This window comes from Gobio gobio, assembly GCF_949357685.1.
Source record: "Gobio gobio genome assembly, chromosome: 2".
NCBI classification, from domain to species: Eukaryota; Metazoa; Chordata; class Actinopteri; order Cypriniformes; family Gobionidae; genus Gobio; species Gobio gobio.
In genome coordinates this window covers 56220178-56245495 of record NC_137098.1, presented here as the reverse complement: position 1 = coordinate 56245495, position 25318 = coordinate 56220178, and the positions used below count along the sequence as shown (strand labels likewise).

Sequence of the window (25318 nt, the reverse complement as noted above, 5' to 3'; positions counted from 1 at the left end):
GAGGAACTCGGAGTAGAGCCGCTGCTCCTCCACATCGAGAGGGACCAGCTGAGGTGGCTCGGGCATCTATTTCGGATGCCTCCTGGACGCCTTCCCAGGGAGGTGTTCCAGGCACGTCCCACCGGGAGGAGGCCCCGGGGAAGACCTAGGACACGCTGGAGGGACTATGTCTCCCGGCTGGCCTGGGAACGCCTCGGGGTTCCCCCGGAAGAGCTAGAGGAAGTGGCTAGGGAGAGGGAAGTCTGGGCGTCTCTGCTTAGACTGTTGCCCCCGCGACCCGGCCCCGGATAAGCGGAAGATGATGGATGGATGGATGGATGGAGTTTTAGATGTACAATAATTTGTGCACCTCTAAGGAGAAAAGGCCTGTTCACACCATTGACTATATTAACGATATTAAGTTCTAAAAATTATTCAAAATATATGCAAATTGTCCAAACCACAACTGTAACGACAACGGCACAGAGGAACAATGTCTTTAGAATCACTTGATTATTTCCAGCTGATGAACAATAAAAACAGTGTCAGCCAATCAGAATCCTTCCTGCTTTAAAGAGTTCAAGCATTTTAAGGACAATTGTGCAGCATGCGCTTAGAATAAACAGAATGATAGTGTCCACTGGTGTGAACGCTAATATAGTTATCATTATAGTTATCATTTGTTTTCTGTGGAATTTTCGTGCACAATGAAGCCAGGAATGTGCATTAAAAAAGGTCCATTTTGATTTCAGTCCGAGTTTAATCATACATTGATGTGTTTATTTTTAAATATCTAATGCATATCATAGTGTCCTGTTTCAAGGTTCTTAAATATTGTCATTGAGCAGTGTAATTCAAAAGCAATACTGCCATATGAGGCTCATTTCCTTTGTGTGTTATGGCTAAATTTAGCCTGACCTAGTTGGTTGCTAGTGAGTGGAGTTCGAGGAAGCCACAGAGACTGACAGGATCATGGGTATCTTGGGTAAGAACCTTATTTCAGGGAGTCACCAGCTGTTATTGCTATTTAGTAAAACTTCATGAACTTGATTATATATAATATTGTAAAATATTATTACAATTTAAAATAGCTGTTTTTCTATTTCCAAATGTAATTTATTCATTGTAATGTACAGACAGCATCCTCTGAGGTAGAACTGAAACATTAAAGGTGCAGTGTGTAGTATTTATGAGGATCCATTGACAGAAATGCAAAATAATATACATAACTATGTTTTCAGTGGAGTATAAAGACCTTACATAATGAACCGTTATGTTTTTATTACCTTAGAATGAGCCATTTCTATCTACATACACCGCGGGTCCCCTTACAGTGAAGCCACCATTTTGCGCCGCCATGTTTCTACAGTAGCCCTAAACGGACAAACTGCTCTACAGAGCGCTAGTAACTCTTTGCTCTCTCAGACGACAACATTTTTGTCCTGTGTCGGCCCCCGTAGCTTCTCTATGCGCTCCGAAAGGGGGTGGGGGGATGTGCAATTCACAACCTAAAATGAAAAGTTTTGGGATAGCTCACCCAAAAATGAAAATTACCCAATTATTTACTCACCCTCAAGTCATCCTAGGTGTATATGGCATTCTTCTTTCAGACAAGTTATATAAAAAAATGTTTTAAAATGTTTTTATCTTCCAAGCTTTATAATGGCAGTGAATGGCAGCCCAAAATTTGAAGCCCAAAAAAGTACATCCATCCATTATAAAATGCTCCACGCGGCTCCGGGGGGTTAATAAAGGCCTCTGGAAGCAGAGGTGGACAAAGTACACAACTCCATTACTTGAGTAAAAGTAAAAGTACTGCTGGTCAAATATTACTCCGTTACAAGTGAAAGTTGTAAAAAACGATTTTTACTTAAGTAAAAGTACAGAAGTATTTGTTTAAAAAAGTACTTAAGTATCAAAAGTAAATGTCCTTTTTTTATGTCAATGCATTATTGTATTATTGTTGTATGAATGCACTCTATGCCATCATGGTGGTTTAAGCCAGTCAGTGATGCTCCATCCGACATAGCATACGACTACCTTAAACTCATTTAAATACTTGTATAAAAGTTACAAAGCTCTTTACTAAGCTGCTGTCACATTAAGGCAGAATTCACAAATCCTATACACTGATACACATCCGAAATTCCCCCAACTGTTTACGTTCACTTAAAGGGATCCCCAGGTATTAAGACTTGTATGGCTTAATATAACAAATGATGTCTCTTACTGAAATATGTAGTAGAAAACCCATGAAAGATCCACATTATTTAAAAAATCCATTATACATTTGGACAATTAAGCCAGTCAGTAATGCTGGGAAGCTTCAGATGACCCTACAAAAGTGATTCTTGATAGGCTGTTTGCAAAAAAAAAAAAAAAAAACTTTTAAAGAAGAAAAAAAATCATCCACTGTCTTGCACAGCTGCTACAGAAACGACTTTCACCTTCGAGGACCTTGATAGAAATGTAGTGGAGTAAAAAGTATGATATTTGTCTTTCAAATGTAGTGAAGTTAAAGTAAAAGTATCCCTAAAAAATAATACTTCAGTAAAGTACAGATACTCAAAAAGTGTACTTAAGTACAGTACTCAAGTAAATGTACTTTGTTACTGTCCACCTCTGTCTGGAAGCGAATTGATGGGTTTTTGTTAGAAAAATATCCATATTTAGTATGTTATAAAGTAAAATATATACCTTCCATATTCAACTTATGAAGAAAGTGTAACGCCTCTTGCAGTTCAAAACGCTTACGCTACATCCAACGTCATCGTCGCACCAGTTTTGCCAGTTTGTAAGTTGAAGACGGAAGACGGTCCCCCTGGAGCCTTGGAATGGATTACTTTTATAATGGATGGATGCACTTTTTTGGGCTTCAAATTTTAGACTGCCATTATAATTCTTGGATTAGCCTGGACAAAATGTATAGCTCTGTGTTCATCTGAAAGAAGAATGTCATGTATGCCTAGGATGGCTTGAGGGCGAGTAAATCATGGAATAATTTTCATTTTTGGGTGAACCATCCTTTTAAGTGCAGCACATGCATACAGAATAAGTTTAACTACTCAAACAAAATATTCCAAGTGGTTTTTTTTTTCATGTTTGAAATGATCATTCTTTGATGTGCGTTTTGTTTCATCTTCCACTCTTTAGATGTGTGTAGTGACCTTACATAAAGAACACAGCAGTAGTACTGCCTGAAAAAACATTAGGAGTGTTATCTGTTCGGTATCCGCTTGCTGTTGTGAAACAGCCGCCCAACATCAGCGACACACAGTTCAAAGGGGCAGGTCAAATCTATTGTAGTTTATTAGACAAGAACAGTTTGTGCTGATGATATTGTGTGTTAACGCACAGACAGATGAAATTCTCAGTCAGTGAAATATCTACGGTCACCATAGAGTGAAATAGATATAGATGAGCAGAGCAAAGGCCTTGGGTTTGAAGGAAAGCTTTGTTCGAGGTTTACTAAAGTCTTAGATCTAATATTTATGATCAGAAGTCAGGTCCGTAACCACCATAGTCGTTGAAGGGGACAAGTCCCCCTGAATAATTAGAAATGGCCAAATTGTCATGTCCCCCCAATATTTGATATTCTTGATGCTGTTCTTCGGTACTCCATTACACACCGTTCTGTTTGTTGCTAGGATGACAAAAGTGAAATGCTCCATTTTTAGTTTGGTCTGCCGTAGCGATCTAGCAGCGCTCGTCACTGTCAGAATGAGTGAGATGGCCAATCAAATCAAAATTTTTTACATTGTAAGATGTAAGTAGCTAACATTTAATATTTAACTGTTTTACGATAAAAAACGTTCAGCGACCAAACTACTGATGCAAACTACTTGACATTTTTTTAAATGAAACTTCACAATTTTGAATTGAAAATGACATTATTTATGTAAATCATAACCGAATTTGATGTGACAAGAAACATTTAGCACTTTTACATATTAGGAAGACGAAAATAAGTGTGTGCATATTTAAAAATATATATTATTTGCAAATAGTTAACTTCATAACTACAATAGAACCATTCTTATTTCTTTTTTCTTTATTTCCTTAAATCCTTTTTAATTCTTTAATAATTTAATTCCTTTAAAGTACTCCATAAGACCAATACCCCCCCCCCCCCCCCTTTCGGAAAAAACTTCCGTCCCCTCCAATATCTTAACATGGTTAAGCCTTGCCAGAAGTTCATTTAAAGTGACCAACAGTTTCTTAAATGTATTACAGATGTACAGATCTGTTATTGACTTGATTACAATGTACAGTCATTTTTGGCACTAAGGCTGTGTCCACCAAAGCCTTTTTAGCAAACACCTTGCTGTGGACACTTGAGAGCGTTTTTTCAGTTGAGACGTTTTGCTAGCTATGATACGGAATATGGCTGCGGAAGTGTTACTAGTACCTCATTTCACAGATAGTTTGTTTCTGGATTGTCTCTATAATAAAATGTCGATACAATGTCAAGTATTTGCTCTGGCCCTTGTTTTAAATCATTTTGTTCCATTAATATGTTTGTAGTTGACGTTGTACAAGCAGAATGTGGTGGTTGGTCGGTGGTTTATTTGTTCTGCCCCTCCTCCACTGTGATTGGGCGGCAGGGTAAGTGACAGACGCTACGTTTTACCCAAAATTGAACATTCAACTCTCGCCAACAGGTGAAAATAGACGAAAAAAGACACTCGGCACCTTGTCACACTGCTGCCGTTTAAAAAACACTGCTCTCCCATTGAAAACAATTGGAAAAATGCGCTAACCTCAGGAAAAAATGCTTTGGTGGACACACAACCTTAATCAGTTTTTGTGAAATTACAAAAGCAGCTTTGTTTATCATTGTGCAATACAAATCGACCAAAAAGCTGTCTGTCCAAAAAGCGAAAAATATAAACAAACCAGAAGATGCTAAAGTCCCTTTTTTTTTTGCAGTTGTATATTAATATTAAATATTAATTTGTACGTTTTTTGTTGCACCATATTGGATTATGCTGGATACAGTCTGCTGGATGTGTGTAGGTTTGGATGTCACTCAGTCATGTGTGTTTGTAACAGAGCAACTGAGTGTGTAGGAGGATTATGCTGCTGTGTGCAGCACTAAGGGGCATGATGTTACATAATATTATTGAATCCCTTAATTACTATTTAAGCGATGCTAGGGTGAACATTTGTCTTCCTAAATGATGTTCACTACAAAACATTCTGCCTTAATACATCATCTTACATCATTTAGTTACATCATATGTCATCATTTCTGTTTTCTCACTGAGGAAGTTACAGACATTTCTGAGATTTGACTTGTGTTGAACGTTGTGAAATGAGCCATTTCGTACCAGTTCTGGTGTGCCTGCTACATGCATGCATGCATACATACATACACACACACACACACACACACACAGTTTAATAATGTACATCCAATTTGTTTTTCAAAACTGTTTTTATGTTCACTTAAGACATAACCAACTGAGAATACTTGGCGAGATGGGTATTTTGACATCATTTTGTGTGTCTGTGTCCATTCAAGATGTGAAAGAGGAATCAATGTGTTGTTTACGTGCTGTCTGAAACGCATCTCTCTGTGTGTGCACATGTGCGCACAGATAACAGCATGCAAGTACCAAATTGATACTCTTTTGCATCTCCATGGGTTGGAATGGTTAAACATTAATTTGAAAATATTTATATAGTGCTTTTCTAGGCACTCAGCGCGGTTTACATAGAAGGGGGGAATCTCCTCATCCACCACCAAAGTGCAGCATCCACCTGGATTATGTGACGGCAGCCATATTGCGCCAGAACACCCACCACACACCAGCTGATTGGTGGAGAGGAGACAGAGTGATGAAGCCAATCGTATATACTGTATATATGGGGATGATTAGGAGGCCATGATGGACAGGGGCCAATGGGCAAATTTGGGATTTTTAATGATTCAGAGAGTCAGGACCTCGGTTTAATGTCTCATCCGAAGGACATTGCAATTAATCCAGGAATCGCATGCATGCCAAACCGTGGGGCCTGGTCTGAACGGATCACGGATCAACTACGATCCGTTAACCCCTATTCCTCATCATGTTCTTCAAACTATTCCTGAACAATGTGTGCAGTGTGGCAGGGTGCATTATCCTGCTGAAAGAGGCCACTTTCACCAGGGAACACCACTGTCATGAAGGACCTGTTTAGGTATGTGATACATTTTACATCCACATTAATTGCCGGAACCAGGGTTTCCCAGCAGAACATTGCCCAGAGCATCACACTCCCTCCACCGGCTTGTTGTTGTCCCACAGTGCATCCTGGTGCCATCATTTCCCCAGGTAAATGGCACACACATACACGGCTGTCCACATGATTTAAAAGAAACAGGACTTATCGCACCAGGCGACCTTCTTTCACAGCTCCATGGTCCAGTTCTGACACAGAAGTGTGTCGCACTGTGTGTTGTGACACATTCCTCCCATAATATCATTAAAATGTTGTGTGACTTGTGCCACAGTAGACCTTCTGTTGGCTCGAACCAGACGAGATAACCTTCGTTGCCCTTCGATGAGCCTTTTTGTCGCCGGTTTGTGGTTTGCCCCTCCTCGGACCACTGTTGGTAAATTCTCACCTCTGCTGATCAGAAACAACCAACAAACCTTGCCATTTCAGAGATCCTCTGACCCAGTCGCATTGCCATTACAATTTGGCCCTTCAAAGTCAAAGTCGCTCAAATCTTTATTTCGCCTATTTCTCCTGCATCCAGCACGTTGCAAATGAGAATCTACTTAGACCTTAATATGTGCCCTTGTTAGGAGATGATCAGTGATATTCGCTTCACTGGTCATAATGTTCTGGCTCATCAATGTGTGTACAATATAGTTATAGTACCTGAGGCAGTATTGCATTATGTTTTCAACTTGCAGGTTGTAAAGTTTACTGTAGCTATGTTTTTTCTGTCATTTGAATCTCAATCTTATTAAATACAAAGTGCATTGCACAGGCTATTTAAAGCCCCTTTTGCACTGGGTAGTTATAGGAACTAGCCACCAGGGTGGTTCCCTGAGAACTAAATGCTCCCCTAGGTCCATTTTCCTGGTTGCATTCGCACCACCAGTAGGAACTCTGAAGTGACGTAAGCCGTACTTGTTGTTGTGACATTTATTTTGACGGCTCTGAGAATGCCTGAGCACACAGCGCTGCAATCCTCCGTCGTCATTAGTTTACGATTTGTTTAACAGTCCTGTCTAATACGCTATTAGATAGAACTGTTATACAAAGAAAGTAGACAGTATATGACAAAGTATTAGTGTTTGCCGTGTGGTTGATGCCCAATGTTGCCAGCATCATGTTTCGTCGGCCCCCTCAAAGTTGCGTTGGATTTTCTCCTTAGTGTAAAAGGTTAAAAGGTCTATCTATCACTGTTTTCAATGTTCATGGAGTAAATATATAGGCTATAATCTGTGTGTGTACACTGCTTTAATTAAAAAGGGCGGGTTCTGGTGTTTTGTGTTCGACCAATCAATGTACACTTACGTCACTGGTAATTCCTATTATGCTGGGTTAGATCTTACTCTGTAGTAGGAGGTCATTTAGTCCCCGCGAAGGCATTTCTTGAACTAAAATAGTTACCAGTTCCTGCAGAACAAACACGTAAAAAAGCTTTCAATAAACTCTTTAGCATGTCAATCTGTAAGACACCTTTCACATTTCCCAAATGACTGCGGTTCATGGTGACGTCACCGCAGTAGTTTGATATAGCTGCTAATTGGACAGATGGCAGTAAAGCAGTTGCTGCTTTAAAAGCATTATCACTCTTTCTATTCTGAGCCTCCATTTCACAAGGTGTCATACCTCTGTCTGTCAGTGCTAATTAGCGAGTGCTTTGCTATCTGTCTTTCTTTTCTTTTTTGCAGGGGTTGGTTTGCCTGTGCTTTCTGTGGCTTTTCACCCTCATAGACGGAAACGTTTTCATTTGACTTGTTGACTCTAACAAACCTCTACAGTATTGAGAATGTCTGTGACCTTGATTTAATTACATGGTTTTTTTTTAAGAGAAAGCGCAGCATGCTGGAGTCGGTGTCATCACTGTCTGGACTTGTGTTGCAATTTCCTTCCTTATTCAAATGTAGGAACGCATTGTTCATTCCTAAGTAAACTGAATGCATGTCTATGAAGAGGAAATGAGAAATAGGGATTGTGTGTGTCTTTTCTTGTGTAGAACTGCTGTAAGTCAAAACTTCTGTCTGGTGTTAATTTCACAAGTAGCAGTGGGTCATCATTAGCCTGGTCTTACCAGACTCTCGTACATTTCATTTGTACATAGAGTCTGGCCACTCTCCATTGACAAGCGTTTACTTCCTTGAAGGCGGGTACTCTGTTGAAGTTTAAAACTATTGGATCTGCCAAGAGCCACTCTGGATCTGCCTAACCAATCGCTAACGTTTGGTCGTGACGTATGTCACGCGCCGTTCGCCTTTGATTCTCACATTAACTGTGCACACCATCTCAGTATCAGTGATAAAACCTTGTGCATTCGGATTGTGATTTATTCACGGTGGAGAGGAGAGTTTTGTGATCGGAACGCGCTGCTCTCGTGGTGCATATCTCGTGACATGATTGTATGCTGTAAATAAAATGTCATATGCTTGGTATGATAAGAATAAATGCTGCCGTAAATAACAGCCCAATTCAAATGTTTACGTGCTTTTCTTCTTTTATTTTTTGAGCGGTGATGAAATATTTTCCTCTTGTAAACACTTGCCAGCATTTAAAGAAATACAAGTCTAGAAATGCATCCAAATGACAGCTCACGCAACCGCACGGTGCTCTGCAGGGGTCTAAAAGGATATAAGTTAAACAGAGAATTTTGAAGTGATATATTGTTGAAAACTCAGAGATGTGGATTCGGAGAGCAATTACATTACCACACGACCTTGGTGTTCGTCAAAAGCAGTCGGTAATTCAGCCTGGGTTTTTTTCGCGGGTGGTGGGAGACGGACGGCTTCAGCCAACTCCTTCACCACTAACGGAGCGAGCTGAAAAATACTTTTCCCGGACCACAACATCATGGCCACCAACAAAACTCAGCAGTGATAGTTCTTGCTCCGTGTAACGGGGTTCGTTTGTTCAGGGAAGAAGGAGGCGGGAACCGGTGAACGTTTAACAACTTTGAATCAAATAATGAACACAAAAGGAAAGTAAAAGCGGCAGCCCCTCACGGACGACTGCCGCGCACATACATAACAAAACGTAAACAAAACACAACTTAAAATCCAGGCCTGGTCCTCTCTCGTGCCTCCGTGCTTCCTCATGAGAGGACCCGAGACCGGTGTGTCTCATTCTCAATCACGCACACCGATCTCGCTCACTACTGGACTTTCATCAGCGTTGCCACACACTCGCATCTTTCACCGCCGCCATTACTGAACTACAACTCAAACTAGCTCACGACATCAACGTCATCGCTCTCAGCCACTCCGTCTGTTCGCTGGACCGGTAAAAAATTGTTCGGGAGAAAACCTAAGCATATACAGCAGTCCCAGACGTAGTACTGAAGGAAAATGAAAATTGAGTGGAAGTACGTAGGAGGGCGGAGCCAGGCTAGGTCATCATACTATCACCAAGGAAAATACTTTAAAGGGGTCTTCTCTTACTATCTTTCTATTCATCCATCCATCTGGCCGTCTGTCTGATCTATCTTTCTGTCTGTCTATCACAAAAATTAAATGTATCAAAAAAAGTGATATACTGAAACATCTTTTGGCAGTTGTTGCATGTGCTGCTGTTTGAAAGGAATTGGGCAAGGCAAGTTTATTTATATAGCACATTTCATACATAATGGTAATTCGAAGTGCTTTACATAGAAAAGGAATTAAAATAGTGATAACATATGCATAAGGAATAAAAATAAAAACAAGGATAATTAAAACAGTTGTAAAGAGAATTAAAAAGAATAACATGATGATAAATAGATCCCTAACTGCCTGATTCTCTAAATTCGGGGTACCCCTATCTGAGATGGAAGAGATGGAGCAGGTTCGCAATGTCTCCTGGACCTTATAGTCGGTCCAGTACGGGCTCCCGTAGGGGACGTTACCTATGCCCCGCAGGGCCTCCCCTTTCTTGAGTCCGCTTCTTTGCGCTGTCTGGTACCGAATTATAGGCTTTGTTCTTTTGAGATGAATGAAAATGATCATGGAAATCTTCCAGCAGGTTACAACTAAAAATGTGTAAAAATCACAAGTTGTGTCCCAAATGACATACTAATATACACCAATGATTCCCAGCCCTGTTCCTAAAGGCACACCAACAGTGCACATTTTGGATGTCTCCCTTATCTAATCCATATATTTATGGGCTGCATCCGAAAACTTAGGCAGCTGATCAGGCAATTACTTTGCAGGCAGCATTTGCGCATGAAGATAACTAACAAAACTGATTTCAGGCAGACTTCTGAAGATCTAAGGCAGCGTAGAGGTTTAATGATTTACACCAAAATAGAGAGAGGTATCTCAGGAGACAGGGAGTAATGCTAACATCGGATTCGGACATGCCTTGATGCATGATCTTCCTACCTTGCAATGCATCATCCGAAGGAGGCAAGTTTTTTCAGATGTAGCCCTGGTCTTGGAGTGGAATCAGGTGTGTTTTATTGGGAAGAGTTTGAAAATATTTCACGAGTTCACACTTACAAATAATCAGATAGTAAATAGCATGCATAATAGTATGCGTAATAGTATGAATATTCGGTGTGCTGTCCGAGGAGAGGGCTCTGAGCTCGGTATTTGGCCCGAACCCAGAGTGTACTCCCCCGTATCTCTGGTTAGGAAAGTAACCAGGGGAGTGTGAGGAAGACGGGATGGTGGAGGGGTGCTGAAAAACTGTCGAGGAACATTGGTGAGTTGACTGGGTATTTATATAATCCTTGCACTTGTGCTTGGTAGACATGTTGATTACTGATTGCTGACAGCTGGATGGAATGACATGATGATTGGATAGATCATTTGAACGTGTTCCTCCCGAACTTTGTTAATAAAACATGTAGTGAACAGGGTTGGGAAACACTGTTGTACACTATGAGCATTTATTCCTGAATTTGATATACAGTGTATATAGAATACTGCATACGGATGCAAATTAGGGCACAGTTATACAGTAACGGTTCTTGGTTATTTTGACACTTTATTTTGAGAACCTGCAATTTAGTGAGTAAGATTTAGTCACTAAGGATCCTGTGATTTAATTCAGTAAACTCTTGCCAACTATCATGTCGCTTGTGACAAACTTGTCATTTAGAAGCACGTTCTGAACAGTGTGAATGTTTCATGTGGGTGTTTGAACAACCTCTGCTCGCAGTCATCCATGCATTAAAGAGAGAGAGTTTTGCAAAGACCTTTCTGACCTCACGCCTTCATCACTCGTGCACAGCACTATGGTAAACAAACTGAAGTAGGTCAGTATTCTGACTTCTGAAAAGGTGTTGGTATAAATGTAGGCTACTTCATACGGCCACAGTTGGTGCTTTGTGTTACCAATGTGGAAACATGAATTTCTGAGCTTAGATGATTGGTACAGTAGGTGTGAAAAACTGCATATTTTCAAATCAACTTGTCTTTCTTATAGCTCTGTATAGTGAGATAAGTGATGATTTGTAGTGTAAGATCAAAATCAAAACTTCTCTGACATGATTTCAAAGATTTTTGAGGTTTGACAAAGATGCACACATGGTAAAAGGAAATGAATTTTCTTGTTTTGAACACATCTGCAAGGAAAATAGAAATGTACCCATAAGTCAATGTGCAGTGCTGTTCTCTACCTATTACTCCAATAATCTGATATATGTGGCGCCGTATCCACCATACATAGGTTTATTAAATAAACATTAATTGCAGATTAAAAATCGTTGAAATTGTGTCTGAAATGTTCATTTTACACTTTTTTTTCAGTCTATGCTCACTGACCTGAATGGCAAAAATGTTAACCTAATTTATGTCCTGCTATGCGAGATATGTTAATCCTCTTAGTGATTATTAATGCTGCTTAACTAGCCTGGATTTTTATGTTTAGCATCATTTGATACGTCTCGCCCATTCACATATACTTAGATAATTGTGTTTCCTTTGTTACATAATGTACTACTTTAACTTTAGTCTAGTGTGTGTTTCTAAATAGTTTTCTGAGTCACAACAAACAGTCTAATGGACTATATTTATATAATAACATACAGTGATATTGAGATTCTGTCTAATATAAATTAAGTCAAGCGTAAAGCGTCAGTTCTGGAAGGTCACGCTAGTCAAGCTTGCGTCAGCTATCATGATCAGCTGATCTATGTCGACCTATAGGAATACGACGCCTATCACAGCATTCCTATTTAAAGGGGACATATTATGCAAAATTCACCTTTATAAGGTGTTTGAACACAGATCTGTGTCAACAACCAGCCTATAATGGTGAATGTCTGTGCCAAAAAAACATTACATGTGTTCTGTTATTGGATGCACCAATGAACAGCACTATCACTGAGTCTCCGTAGACCCCTGGCATCTGAGCCACTGAGGACACCACGGTTGAATTTCATTTTTTTTTAAGGAAATTTGCTGAAGAAAGTCATTAAAGTGTTATATATTTGCGCAAATCATTTTATGCCGGACTGTTTCACAAACAAGGGTCAGTTCAATGCTGGATTTGCACAAAAGTTGTTTCTGAAAGATTTTTAGATCAACTTGGCAGTACATGCTATCGATGAGTTGAATCAACTTAACTCCACAACAAAATGTATCCACTAACCATTCAGAATCGTCCAGTTGCATTCAGTCTCTCCATCAGTGTCTGACTCAGTTTGAACATGTAAGGGTGAACACCTCTACTGATTTCTGACATTTTGGCTGCGTGACATTCTCCAGTTTTGTTGCCGGAGTATCTGAAGCACGAGCTGTAAAATCTCCGCCTTCTGGAAACGAAGAAGCTAATTTGCATTTAAAGGGACACACAAATACGGCGTGTTTTTGCTCACACCCAACTAGAGGCAAATTTGACAAGCTATAATAAAGGATTTGTTGGGTATTTTGAGCTGAAACCTCAGACACATTCTGGGGACACCAGAGACTTATATTACATCTTGTGAAAATGTTCTATAGGTCCCCTTTAAGTCGTCTTTTCAGTTATCCTTCAGCTGCTTTCATTGTGTTGCTCAGGAGCTAATTACCCTCCACCATCCCCAGCTCCCCCTCATGTCAACAGTCAGGATTTAGCCTCTGACATTCCTTAATGTCATTGTCATCAAGAATATTAATGTATTACAGATATGATTAATGCTGCTTCGATTCTGTTCATGGCGGGTTATATTGCTGCCCAGAAAAGAACCATACCACCAATCCAAACTGAATGCTAATTGTCAATTTTCTTTGATAAGTGGTTCTGACAGAACTTATCATTATTTTGTACTTGTGATGGTTGATAACTTATAAATAGCGGAAATTATAATAATCTAGTGATGTAGAACTATATTTGAAATGGGGAAAAACAATATCATCCAGTAATGACCAATATCGGCTGATTAATGTCCATCTGTATCATCTATCATGTATCATGTATCATCTTATATGTATCATCTTATAACTGCTGGTTTCAACACATACACACACACACATACACACACACACGAATTGAACCCATGACATCAGGTATCATTTCTATAATAGGCTAAGATATAGGCTCTTTATTGATTTCCTTTTCTTTTTTTTCTTTTTTACTTCTGCCCTCCCCAGTGTGCACAGGAAAACATCATGTGATATCATCCTGCCTAAACTTCCTGTCATTGATCTAATCTGTCTATCTCTCTCTCTCTCTCTCTCTCTCTCTCTCTCCCTTTCTAGTTATTAAGTGAAAAGATAAGCGGTGCAGAAGGGACAAAACTCGATGAAGACTTCATGGAAATGGAGCGGGTGAGAACTGCAGAAACGAGCCCCTCACTCACATGTGATTTATGTTACAAGCATATTTACTCTTACCATCTTTAATCTTACTCTATTTATTATTTCTGCTTTTCCCACCAGAAAATAGAAGTCACCAACAAGTCTGTTTTTGAACTTATGACTAAAACCACAGAATACCTTCAACCAAACCCAGGTATGAGTCAAAAATCGGACTGATTTACAGCACTTAACTCACATTACTTCTGAAATTAGGAAGCAAGACAGGACTTGTGGAACACCACAACTTTACACTGTCAACAAGTGAAACAGGAAAATAATGATTAATAATGCAAACAGAACTCAATTCTGCTGTACAGCAGCTCTAAAAGAAAATAGTGTCATTGTTCAGCTCAAGTCAGTTCAGTGTTGATTCAGTTCCATTTTAAAGATCATCAATTATTAAATTAGTTCATTACATCTATAAGAAAACAGTGAAGTCATCTTCCAGCTCAGGTCAGTTCTCATCCAGTAGTGTCAGTGAAGTCAAATCAATAATATTGTTGAATATTGTCACATTTTCTCATTGAAATAATGATCACGTTGAACTCACATCCCTCTGAAACTTCATCACTGTTGCACAATATTAATTTATTTAAAAATGTTGTTTACACTGTTTTATCTAGTTTTTGGATATTGTATTGTTTTGGTGTTGTTTCTTTTCGCATGCATTATATTTATTTATTTATTTATTTATTTATTTATTTTTATTTATTTTTTGAGTAGGCCCTGCTTCCCTTCCCTTCTCGAGAAAAACACTGCTGCTACTAAATGACTGTAATTTCAATTTCAATGACTCATGTTTAAAGTGCAGTGTTATGATTAATGGTTTGATCATGAGTGTATGTCGTATATGTCCGCACAGCATCAAGAGCCAAACTGGGAATGCTCAACACCGTGTCTAAGATCAGAGGGCAGGTAAAGACGACGGGTTATCCTCAAACTGAAGGGCTATTAGGAGACTGCATGCTGCGATATGGACGGGAACTGGGGGAGGACTCCACTTTCGGTAACGTCCGCACATACCAACAGTCAAGTTCACACATGCACAGACATGAGAGACAAATCTCTCTCTCATTGAGTCACACAAACTTGCACATTGTGCATTATGAAACGTGTTTCCTGTAATAGGGCTGTCCTTATAACATTTAAACACGAGGCTGACACCTTGTGGCGCTTTGTTGATGCCAGACACAAATGTGTCTTCTAAAGTGGATTATCCAGTCAGAATTTTAAGGCAGATCTCTCGGTGTTATAAAATTAGCTTTAGTGTTTTATGTATTCTGCTACATACATTTGAAGCGTATCTTTCGGAGAAATGCCTTTTATTTGTAAAGTCTTTTTCCATTGAATTTCAAAATAAATAAATACAAATAAATATCACGATATGCTTTTGTATATAGGCTACACCGATCATGCATAACATTATGACCTAATAATGTGTTGGACCCCCTTTTGCTGCCAAAACAGCCCTGACCCGTCGAGGCATGGACTCCACTAGACCCCTGAAGGTGTGCTGTGCTATCTGGCACCAAGATGTTAGCAGCAGATCATTTAAGTCCTGTAAGTTGCGAGGTGGGGCCTCCATGGATCGGACTTGTTTGTTCAGCACATCCCAAAGATGCTCGATGGGATTGAGATCTGAGGAATTTGGAGGCCAAGTCAATGCTTCGGTAGGTGGTACGTGTCAAAGTAACATTCACATGGATTCACATGGATTGCCAGAAAAACATTGCCCAAAGCATCACACTGCCTCCGCCGGCTTGCCTACTTCCCATAGTCCATCTTGGTGCCAGGGAAGCAACGCACATGCACCCGGCCGTCCACGTGATGTAAAAGAAAACGTGATTCATCAGACCAGGTCTCCTTCTTCCATTGCTCTGTGGTCCAGTTCAGATGCTCATGTGCCCACTGTTGGTGCTTTCGTCAGTGGACAGGGGTCAACATAGTCACCCTGACTGGTCTGCTGCTATGCAGCCCCATACTATGCTATGCAGTGTATTCTGACAGCTTTCTTTCAGAACCAGCATTAACTTCTTGAGCAATTTAAGCTACAGTAGCTCGTCTGTTTGATCAGACCACACGGGCCAGCCTTCTCTCCCAACGTGCATCAATGAGCCTTGGCCGCCCATGATCCTGTCGGCGGCTTACCACTGTTCCTTCCTTGGACCACTTTTGATAGACACTGACCACTGCAGACCGGGAACACCCCACAAGAGCTGCAGTTTTGGAGATGCTCTGACCCAGTCATCTAGCCATCACAATTTGGCCCTTGTCAAACTTGCTCGAATCTTTACGCTTGCCCATTTTTCCTGCTTCTAACACATCAACTTTGAGGACAAAATGTTCACTTGCTGCCTAATATATCCCACCCACTAACAGGTGCCGTGATGAAGAGATAATCAGTGTTATTCACTTAAACTGTCAGTGGTCATATTGTTATGCCTGATTGGTGTATATTAGTACTAGTGTTAGTATTTTCATTAAGTGCTAAAGTTCATAATACCCATACGCAGATTCCACCAGTACAACAAATTCAAACATATGAAATAGAGACAACAATTGTAAATGTTTCGAATGAGCATAAAAAAAATACAACACATGTACAAATTCACAACACCCGCAGTCCGTTCAGAATACTTTTAGGAATGCCCGTTGAGCTTGTGTATTGTTCATAGCGTTAGGTGCACAATTTCTTTCCAAACACGGCTTCAGCGGAAGAGCCGAACATCAAGGAGAGGAGCCATGTGAAACTCCACTGTTATATATCCACATATATATGTTTTATATATGTTAGGTATATGTTATATATCCACACATAGATGTGTTATATATGTGTACACATGCTTGTGTTACCTATTAAATCACAGTTTTATCTTTACATGGAAGTCAAACATAGCTTCAGTAGGTCTACATCATCTTCTCAGGGGCTGCACTGGTGGACATTGGGGAAGCCATGAAACAGATGGCCGATATTAAAGACGCCCTCGATATCAATGTGAAACAGAACTTCATTGACCCACTTCAGACTCTACAAGACAAAGACCTCAAAGAGATCGTGGTATGACACAGTTTTGATGTTCATTAACACTTCATTTTAAAGAATTATTAAAAGTGCAATAAGATTTTGCATTTAAAAATGTTTTATACTTAAAGGTCTTTTGAAATGAGGATTGAAAAGATGTGAGATGAAGAATCCAGGCATATCAGTGGCCTAGAAAAAGCTGCTTACTTGGAGCACATCACCCCCTCATGGTGGCCGTTATGTTGACCAAACAAATACAACTTCTTTTATTTCCCTGATTCCCCCTATTCTCAGACACTATCATTTACAGAATGGAGTTTGTGTTTAGGGTTTAACATCAATGAGTTTGTGCACTTGCAGTTTGTGTTTAAGTGAAATACAGCTATAATGTCTAGGCTGGTTAATTGATCAATGTTTGGTCATTTCGAGATAATCAGCCAATAATTTTGCCGCCTTGGCCTATTACTCAGTGAAAGCATGTTGTGTTATTTCCCTGATAGCATCATTTGAAGAAACTGGAGGGTCGACGGCTAGACTTCGACTATAAGAAGAAGCGTCAAGGCAAAATTCCTGATGAGGAGATCAAACAGGCTGTGGAGAAGTTTGAGGAATCCAAAGAACTTGCTGAAAGGAGCATGTTCAACTTTTTGGAGAATGATGTAAGGGGAAAAAAATTACAGATGAGAGCATTTTACTTTGGTAACACTTTATGGTATTTACAGTAATGTAATAACTAACAAATACTATTACAATATTTAATAATCTTTGTTAGTTAATAAATATTAAATTGTACCTTAACTTTTTTATTTTACCTTTAACTTCTGTTTTATGTTTTGACATATTAATATATATATTTCTACTTATTCACACAATATTATGTCTTTAATCTCATATTTTTAAGATTGGTTCGAGTGTCCAAATCATAAACTGTAAAAAAAAAAATACAAATACATTTTGGTGCCACTGTATATATCTGTAAGTTCTGCTCATACCCTTTTCATGTATATTGCACATATTGTGCATTTGCACATACAGTTTCTTGTATGTTCTATAACTGTACTTGAAACAATTTCAATTGCCTTGGCTTCATGGCAGTGAAGTTTGTGTTCTGGGGTAAACCTCTGTAAACATCATGTCTTTCATTCACCTGTAGGTGGAGCAGGTGAGTCAGTTATCAGCTCTGATTGAGGCAGCGCTGGATTACCATCGACAGTCCTTGGAGATCCTGGAGGAACTCAACAGCAAAATACAGAACAGGTATCTTCAACTGCACATGCTGGTAATTTAAAATATGGAGCTAAAATCAGCTTGAAAACATCCTTTATTCCTAGTCAACATTCATAATACTTTTTCATATATATGACAGCGCATGTTTTTATATCTACTGTTGGTCCATCTTCATTGGTAGGCAAGAAGGGAAACACATTTTGTGAAAATGGAAAAAGAGGAATTTCTCTCTCTGTTTTGTTCCACTATTCAGACATTGTTGGTGATTTCCTTGCTTTAGACACCAGGCAAACAATTGTAATGTTATCAAAGTGTTAAAAATAAAAAGGTTTCTTGCTAATATACAATTGAGTTTATGCACATATATTGGCATCTGCTCTCACAGGATATCTACCGCAAGCAGTCGGCCCAAAAAAGAGTTCAAGCCAAAATCGATCGTGTCCAGTTTGGAGACCGTCGAGAACACACAGCACAATGGACTTTCTCACACCTCATCAGTCAAAACCACAGGTATCAAAGAGGAAACATCTCGACAGCTCTCAAGAGAAGAGCTTCTTATGTGCTTCAATCTAAGCAAGAAAATCTGCCCCAGAAAAAGGGCAGAATATTTATTATACATGTTGTATTTTATCAGAACATTTATTTGTTAAAATATATTTAAATCCTAACATATTCTCTTATTGTCTAGGTCTAAAATAATACATCTTTTAAATGTGGTTTAATTTGGAATAATATTAATAAAATAATGCAAGTACACAGTGCTTATGGTTAGTAATATGTCTAGGTTTAAATAATATTTTTGTTTTAATCTAATTATGGATAGTATATTATTTATTAATCATAGTTCATGGTTAGTAGCAGGAAAATATATTTATTATATTATATTATATTATATTATATTATATTATATTATTATATTATATTATATTATATTATATTATATTATATTATATTATATTATATTATATTATATTATATTATATTATATTATATTATATTATATTATATTATATTATTGATTTACCAGCCATTCACTTGTGGAACAATCATATTTTCTGCATTTATTCTTAATAGAATTACAGTCCATTTTTTGTTTTTTTTTATTCACCTGTTGTTTGTTTCATTTTGTGTTTTTTTTTTTGTGTGTGTTGCTCACAAATTTCACCACCATCATGTTTTCTTACATAATTCCTTCATATTGTTTTCAGATATCCAGGTCATCCACACTGTAAATGGAAAAAGTAGGTGGTTATGTTTATCATAGAAATTGTATTACTCTTACCTGTTTGTGAGAAGAGTAGGACTATTTATATATGTTAGTTACATGATGCATGTGAATCAGACTTGTAAAGTATTGTAGAAGTATTGGGAAGATTTAAAACATAAAGGGGTGGTGAAAGTAAGCAAAGTAAAATAATCCGAATCAAAACCAGACAACTTTACAATTCCCATCCATAATTCATAGATCACATGGGTGTTTTTTGTGGTCATGTTCATGTTCATCAACTGTGTTTTATTTGCTGAATCGTGTGTGTATGTGTCTGTGTCTCATGTTTGATCTCATGTGTTTTTGCTCTCAGTTGATCAGTTCACACACACAGCACCCACAGAACCCAATGTATCATGGCCTGAAAGCCCCAATGGTAATGGCAAACGTGAGTATTGTCCTGTAGGATCATGCCTAGACGCTCACTAAATGTAAGGTGGTTGGCAATACCCATCCCTATAAAAGGCAGGAGATGTGTAGTATTTAGTCAGTAATGGCTATTTGAATTCTGCAGAAATATGTAGAGCTTTTGTTGGATAACTGCGATCACAGATTTTATGTGAACCTACTCATCTCATCAACCCACACATCAACTCTCAAACTACATTATTCCATGATTTTCTGTTACTTTCCTCTCAATAACCTGGTGCTATTTTAAAACGAGTTGTTCTGGCTGTTTGGAAGCAGCCCATAGGTGTTAAATATTTCATTTTAAACCCAATGGTTTCATCCTCATGTGATTTCAAGAATTGAATGATTGTTCTTTGGAAAACAAAGAGATTTTCTGAAGAATATTTTCAATATTTCTTTCAAGCGACCAAAAAACATTATGAAAACCATGCAACTTGTTCACTATTTACAAGTTAATGAACTATATGAATGTGAATTTTCGTTAAATGTAATGAGAACTTAAATTCTGATATGTTTCTCACACAAAGCTATTATATGACTTGGAATATAACATGAATATAACACAATACTTTTATGGTGTTTTGTAGTTTGACAGGTTAATAATGTAAACCTAAATCTAAAAACAAAAACAAATCATTACTTGAAATAAATAAACATTAAAAGGGTTAGTTCACCCAAAAATGAAAATTATGTCATTAATTACTCACCCTCATCCCAAACCCGTAAGGCTTTGTTCATCTTCGGAACACAAACGAAGATCTTTTTGATGAAATCTGTGAGCTTTCTGTCCCTATATTGACAGTCCACGCAACAGCCACCTTCAAGCCCCAGATATCATTAAAATAATCCATAAATAAAATAAAATTATCCAGTGGTTTAGCCTCAATTTTACGAAGTGATGTGAGTGCTTTGTTTGTCGAAAGAAACAGCATAATGTATCACTTTATTTACAAAATATTAATCTTGTTCACGTAACAACGCCCGCTCTCATGTAAACAAAATATGCATGCGTCGTGGTGCTCTCTTGAATGCGCGTTGTTGTAAAATAAAGTGGCAAATTATGTTTTTTTCCACAAACAAAGCACTTGTGTTGCTTCATAAAATTGAGGCTAAACCACTGGAGTCACATGGATTACTTTTATGATGCCTTTACTACCTTTCTAGGGCTTGAAAGGGGTAGTTGCGAAGGCTGTCAATGGAGGGACAGAAAGCACTGATTTCACTAAAAAGATCTTAATTTGTGTTCTGAAGATGAACGAAAGTCTTGAAACGACACGAGGGTGAGTAATTAATGACAGAATTTTCATTTTTGGGTGAACAATCCCTTTAAAGGTACAGAATGTAATATTGACAGCTAGCGTTGAAATGGGTTGTCCAAAATTCTAAATATTGGAGAGAGTTAGGTTAGCCCTTGTCCTGCCCTCTCCTCCTCAGACTCAACACTCACATGGGTTGCCAGATTTTAAATTTAAAATGTAAATGTATATTTATCTGTGTTTTAATCTCTGGTCATAGAGCTTTTAAGGTATTTCTCAAGCCTTTTTAGGTCGGGAGGAATCTGCGATCTCTGACCCAGTTTATTAGCTGGCGTCCATGGCTGCAATACGCTGGGTATCACACTAACTGGCAACCCGGGGTGTCGAAATACTATTGGGTAAACTGGCAACGCACAGACCAAAACAAAAACAGAATTTCCGACACATTTCAAAGTAGAATAACTGGCTGTAGCCTTGTTTTTAAAAAAAAAAACAAGTATTTGAACTTGGCATGTTTCCAAACATATATGCTTTAGTACAGTAAAAAAAAAACAAAAAAAAAAAACATACCTTTAACTGAAATAAAATACAATTTTTAAATTTTATTTCAGCAACATTTCTCATTTCTGCTTAATGTTAAAGTGCAAAAATAACTAAAACTAAATGAACTAAAAATAAAACTTCAAAAAAGACACATAGACATTAAAAATGATTTGAAAATGACTGAAGACAGGAAATATAAAAATAAAATATTGTTCAAAATATAAACAAAATCTATAATAGCATATAAATAATACTAAAATAACACTGGTTTGACAGCAATGGTTACTAGGAACGTTGTAGCATTAGAATATATAATTATTCCAATGGAAAAAAGGAGTAAATAATGTCAATATTTTAATTTATGGGTGAACTATTCTTTTAACAAATGTTTAAAATCTGTGGCATGGTTGTGTTTTTCTCATTACAGAGGTAGATTCACACATGGACCAGCCCTGCTGTCGATCGCTCTATGACTTTGAGCCGGAGAACGAGGGTGAGCTGGGTTTCAAAGAGGGAGACATCATCATCCTCACCAATCAGATTGATGAGAACTGGTATGAAGGCATGATTAATGGCGAATCAGGCTTCTTCCCCATAAACTACGTAGAGGTCCTAGTGCCCCTGCCTCAATGAGCCGAGCCAACAACCACTGGTCACTGACCTCACAGCCAAACTAGACTGTCTCAACCGTCCACTCACCCAACGCATTCTCACCAATGAAAGCCTTGCGTTTTACCACAGACAATTTGGAAGCTTTTACGTTTCAGTATTTATTTATCTTATTACGTTTTCCAGGTCTCATGGTGCAACATCTAGATTTTTACACTGCAAAAAAAAAATGGATCAGTATTTTTGCTTTGCTTTTTTTAATTATTTTTTTTAAGTAAAATATCTAAACATCTTTAGAACTAAAACAGACCTGGCTCAGACCTGTACGTCATCTTAGGGCCGGTTTTCACCTGGTTTTAAGATGCGTTTTGGTCGATCAGATCACAAGTAGATAAGAGAGACACATTCCTGTTTACAACCGTTTTAATTTGTCTCTTCTGTCCACTTTCAACCACTTCTGTTCTGATTTTTCAGAGAGAGCGTCTATGGGCGGGTAAATCTATGGACTTTTTCAGATCTTTCGATCTAATGGATGAAATAAGCTCACGCAATTTCCACTCAACGCGAGATGACCGGAGAAAATTAAAGCAGTCCCAGCAGTTTTCCTTTCTGCTCTGATAGCCGTTTCTTAAAGGGTACATAACACACACAGTTTCTGCCAATCTCATGTTAATCTTGAGTAGTATTGCATCCTTCATATCTCATAAGAATCTTTGGTTTTATCATATTTATAAAAGACAGATACACTGTACCGATTCTTTCCGAAAACAGCCACGCTCGTGGAGTCACAAGCACACACACACACACAATACATTATGGCATTATCCCTGGATAACTTCCAATTCACTATATGTTCGTGTTGTTTACATTATATGCACTTACACACTTATTGCCAACAAAACACAGACATTTGATGCAGTTTCACTCACCGCCTGCGGTTTCAACTCGTGACCGGGAACAAACAAACACACTTGCAGAACTCTGTTGCTGCTCTGGAAAAACAAACTGCATCCACTGTTCCCTTAACACTGGGTTATTTGGGAAGCTGACCAAGGTTATCTTTCCCTCACAACCAAAAACACACTTCTTTAGTGACATTTGTTGATTTCGTGGTTCAAAAACAAAATGGCAGCGCTGTCGATGGCTTCCGTAACCCGAATTAAGCTCGTTGATGTGCTCTTGCTCTCGCTCTGGTTGATGTGCGCACACGCTCTTCTGGGAGAAGAGCCCATACAAGCAATTCCGACCTTTATGACGTCATACAGGTCCATACTGGAAAAAAACTTTCTGAAACTCAAACAAATCTGTGTAAAAACGTGTATTTGGAACAGAAATACTCCATCATACATCCAACTCATTTTTTGAAACTTTGGCCATGTTTATCATAAGAATCCAACTCTTTAACAGTGTAAATATGTCAGAATGCATGAAATGGCATTAGACACCCCCTTATATACCAGGTATAGAGCCTTACATATCATGCAATTTAGAAGGAACATGATGCATGGCACCAACTGACTATGTGATGAAGCCTATTAGAATGCAGCTAAAATGGCACTAAAATTCAAGATACGAGGGGTTTTGCTTTATTAATATCATACAGAAATTGATTAATTTGCGAGTGATTTTATTAATTAATCACACATCATAAGCTTGTCTATTATTGCACAACCAATTTTTCAACAAACTTAGTTAGATTTTAGGATGTTTAGCTATTTTTTTATATTTAAATATATTTATTGCAAAATACTGATTTTGAAAGTGATTTTTTTTTTTGCAGTGTAATTTTAATGCACATGTTTTATTTCAACTTCAACGCAGCATTCACCTTGTTCATTTAAAAATGTGTTGCATCAAATGGGGTGGAGTTGTATTTAGCTGTCTCCGTATGTTTTTTCTTTTTTTTTGGCTCTGATATGGGGTTTACCTGCCTGCGGTGGTCTTATGTGTTTTTTGAAACACAATTTTTCTATAAACTGTGACTATCTTGACTGCTACTCTTATGAATGTCTTACTCTTACTCCCTCCCTGTCTCCGTTTACAGACTTATTGTGATCTTGGGTATCATAGTAAGTATCGCGGGTGTTTTAATGGGTTTTGCTCTCTTGCGCCTTCAAGTGCTTTTTTTGAACGGTGGCTGTATTGCACTAAAGCTTTAGAATAACACACCCATTGATGTGCACATTTTATTTTTGTGTTGTGTTTTTTTTTGTTTAAGGACATTGCACTTTCTACTGTATCTCTTTCTGCCATGCCGATGAATACAAAATTTTATCAGTCTTATCTTATGGAGTGCTAAATATATATATATATATATATAAATATATATTGATATGGTTCACAACTTCGTACTGTATGTAACAAGAACTTTTTGCTCGACTATGTTGTTTGTTTGACCTATGTCGTACTCTGAATGACATTTTTAAAATTCGCCCTAGTTGAACCGTCCTGTGCTTATAAACTAAATTGGACATCTTTCGAATTCAGACCAATTTAGTTTGAAATGACAAAATTTGTCTCTGTGTTTGTCCATCGAAATCAGACCGTATTCTAGTAATGTCAAACGTTATTTTTGTTACTCTGAGCAGTGTTTCTTGTGCATGAAATGGAACTTTGAATGACTGTTTTTGTCTCTGTATTGGCCAAATACTGCCATCGACCGTCACAAATGTTTTAATCGTTTTAGACCATTAACATTTTGACTTGTCATTCCATATTGTATCTTTTTCTGGACAAATGAAGCAGAAAAAGGGAAAAAAAGAAAAGGTTGTTTGACACAAATTATGCTTAAAGCTGCAATGTGTAACTACTGTGCCACTAACCGCACCAAACTTGTTTGAGTTGCTAAAAGTACTATATTTTTGCATTTTTTGAAAAAGAAAAAAAAAAATGCCAGTGATTTATTCATGACCGTTCAAGACCAATTAGTAGGCTAAGTGTAATTCCTAGGGTTACAGGTTGATTTAGATCACAAAAATATGAGCCATAATAATAGTGATGCTTCCCTTAGCAAATACCACTAAATATTTTCAAATCAATAGGCGTG

At 38.1% G+C, this 25318-nt stretch overlaps 1 protein-coding gene across 1 annotated transcript in view; it reads left to right on the top strand.

Moving 5' to 3' along the window:
• Nucleotides 1-22492, top strand: part of sh3gl3a (SH3-domain GRB2-like 3a) — a 53578-nt gene extending 31086 nt beyond the window's left edge. Inside the window, exons 2-11 of the mRNA XM_079802072.1 lie at nt 13839-13907; nt 14019-14091; nt 14800-14943; nt 16862-16995; nt 17460-17618; nt 18113-18216; nt 18572-18696; nt 19395-19427; nt 19767-19841; nt 22091-22492. Coding sequence (XP_079658198.1) covers nt 13839-13907; nt 14019-14091; nt 14800-14943; nt 16862-16995; nt 17460-17618; nt 18113-18216; nt 18572-18696; nt 19395-19427; nt 19767-19841; nt 22091-22296 — 1122 coding nt within the window. The 3' untranslated portion in view covers nt 22297-22492. The remainder of the gene's footprint in view (nt 1-13838; nt 13908-14018; nt 14092-14799; nt 14944-16861; nt 16996-17459; nt 17619-18112; nt 18217-18571; nt 18697-19394; nt 19428-19766; nt 19842-22090) is intronic.
• The last annotated feature ends 2826 nt before the right edge of the window (nt 22493-25318 follow it).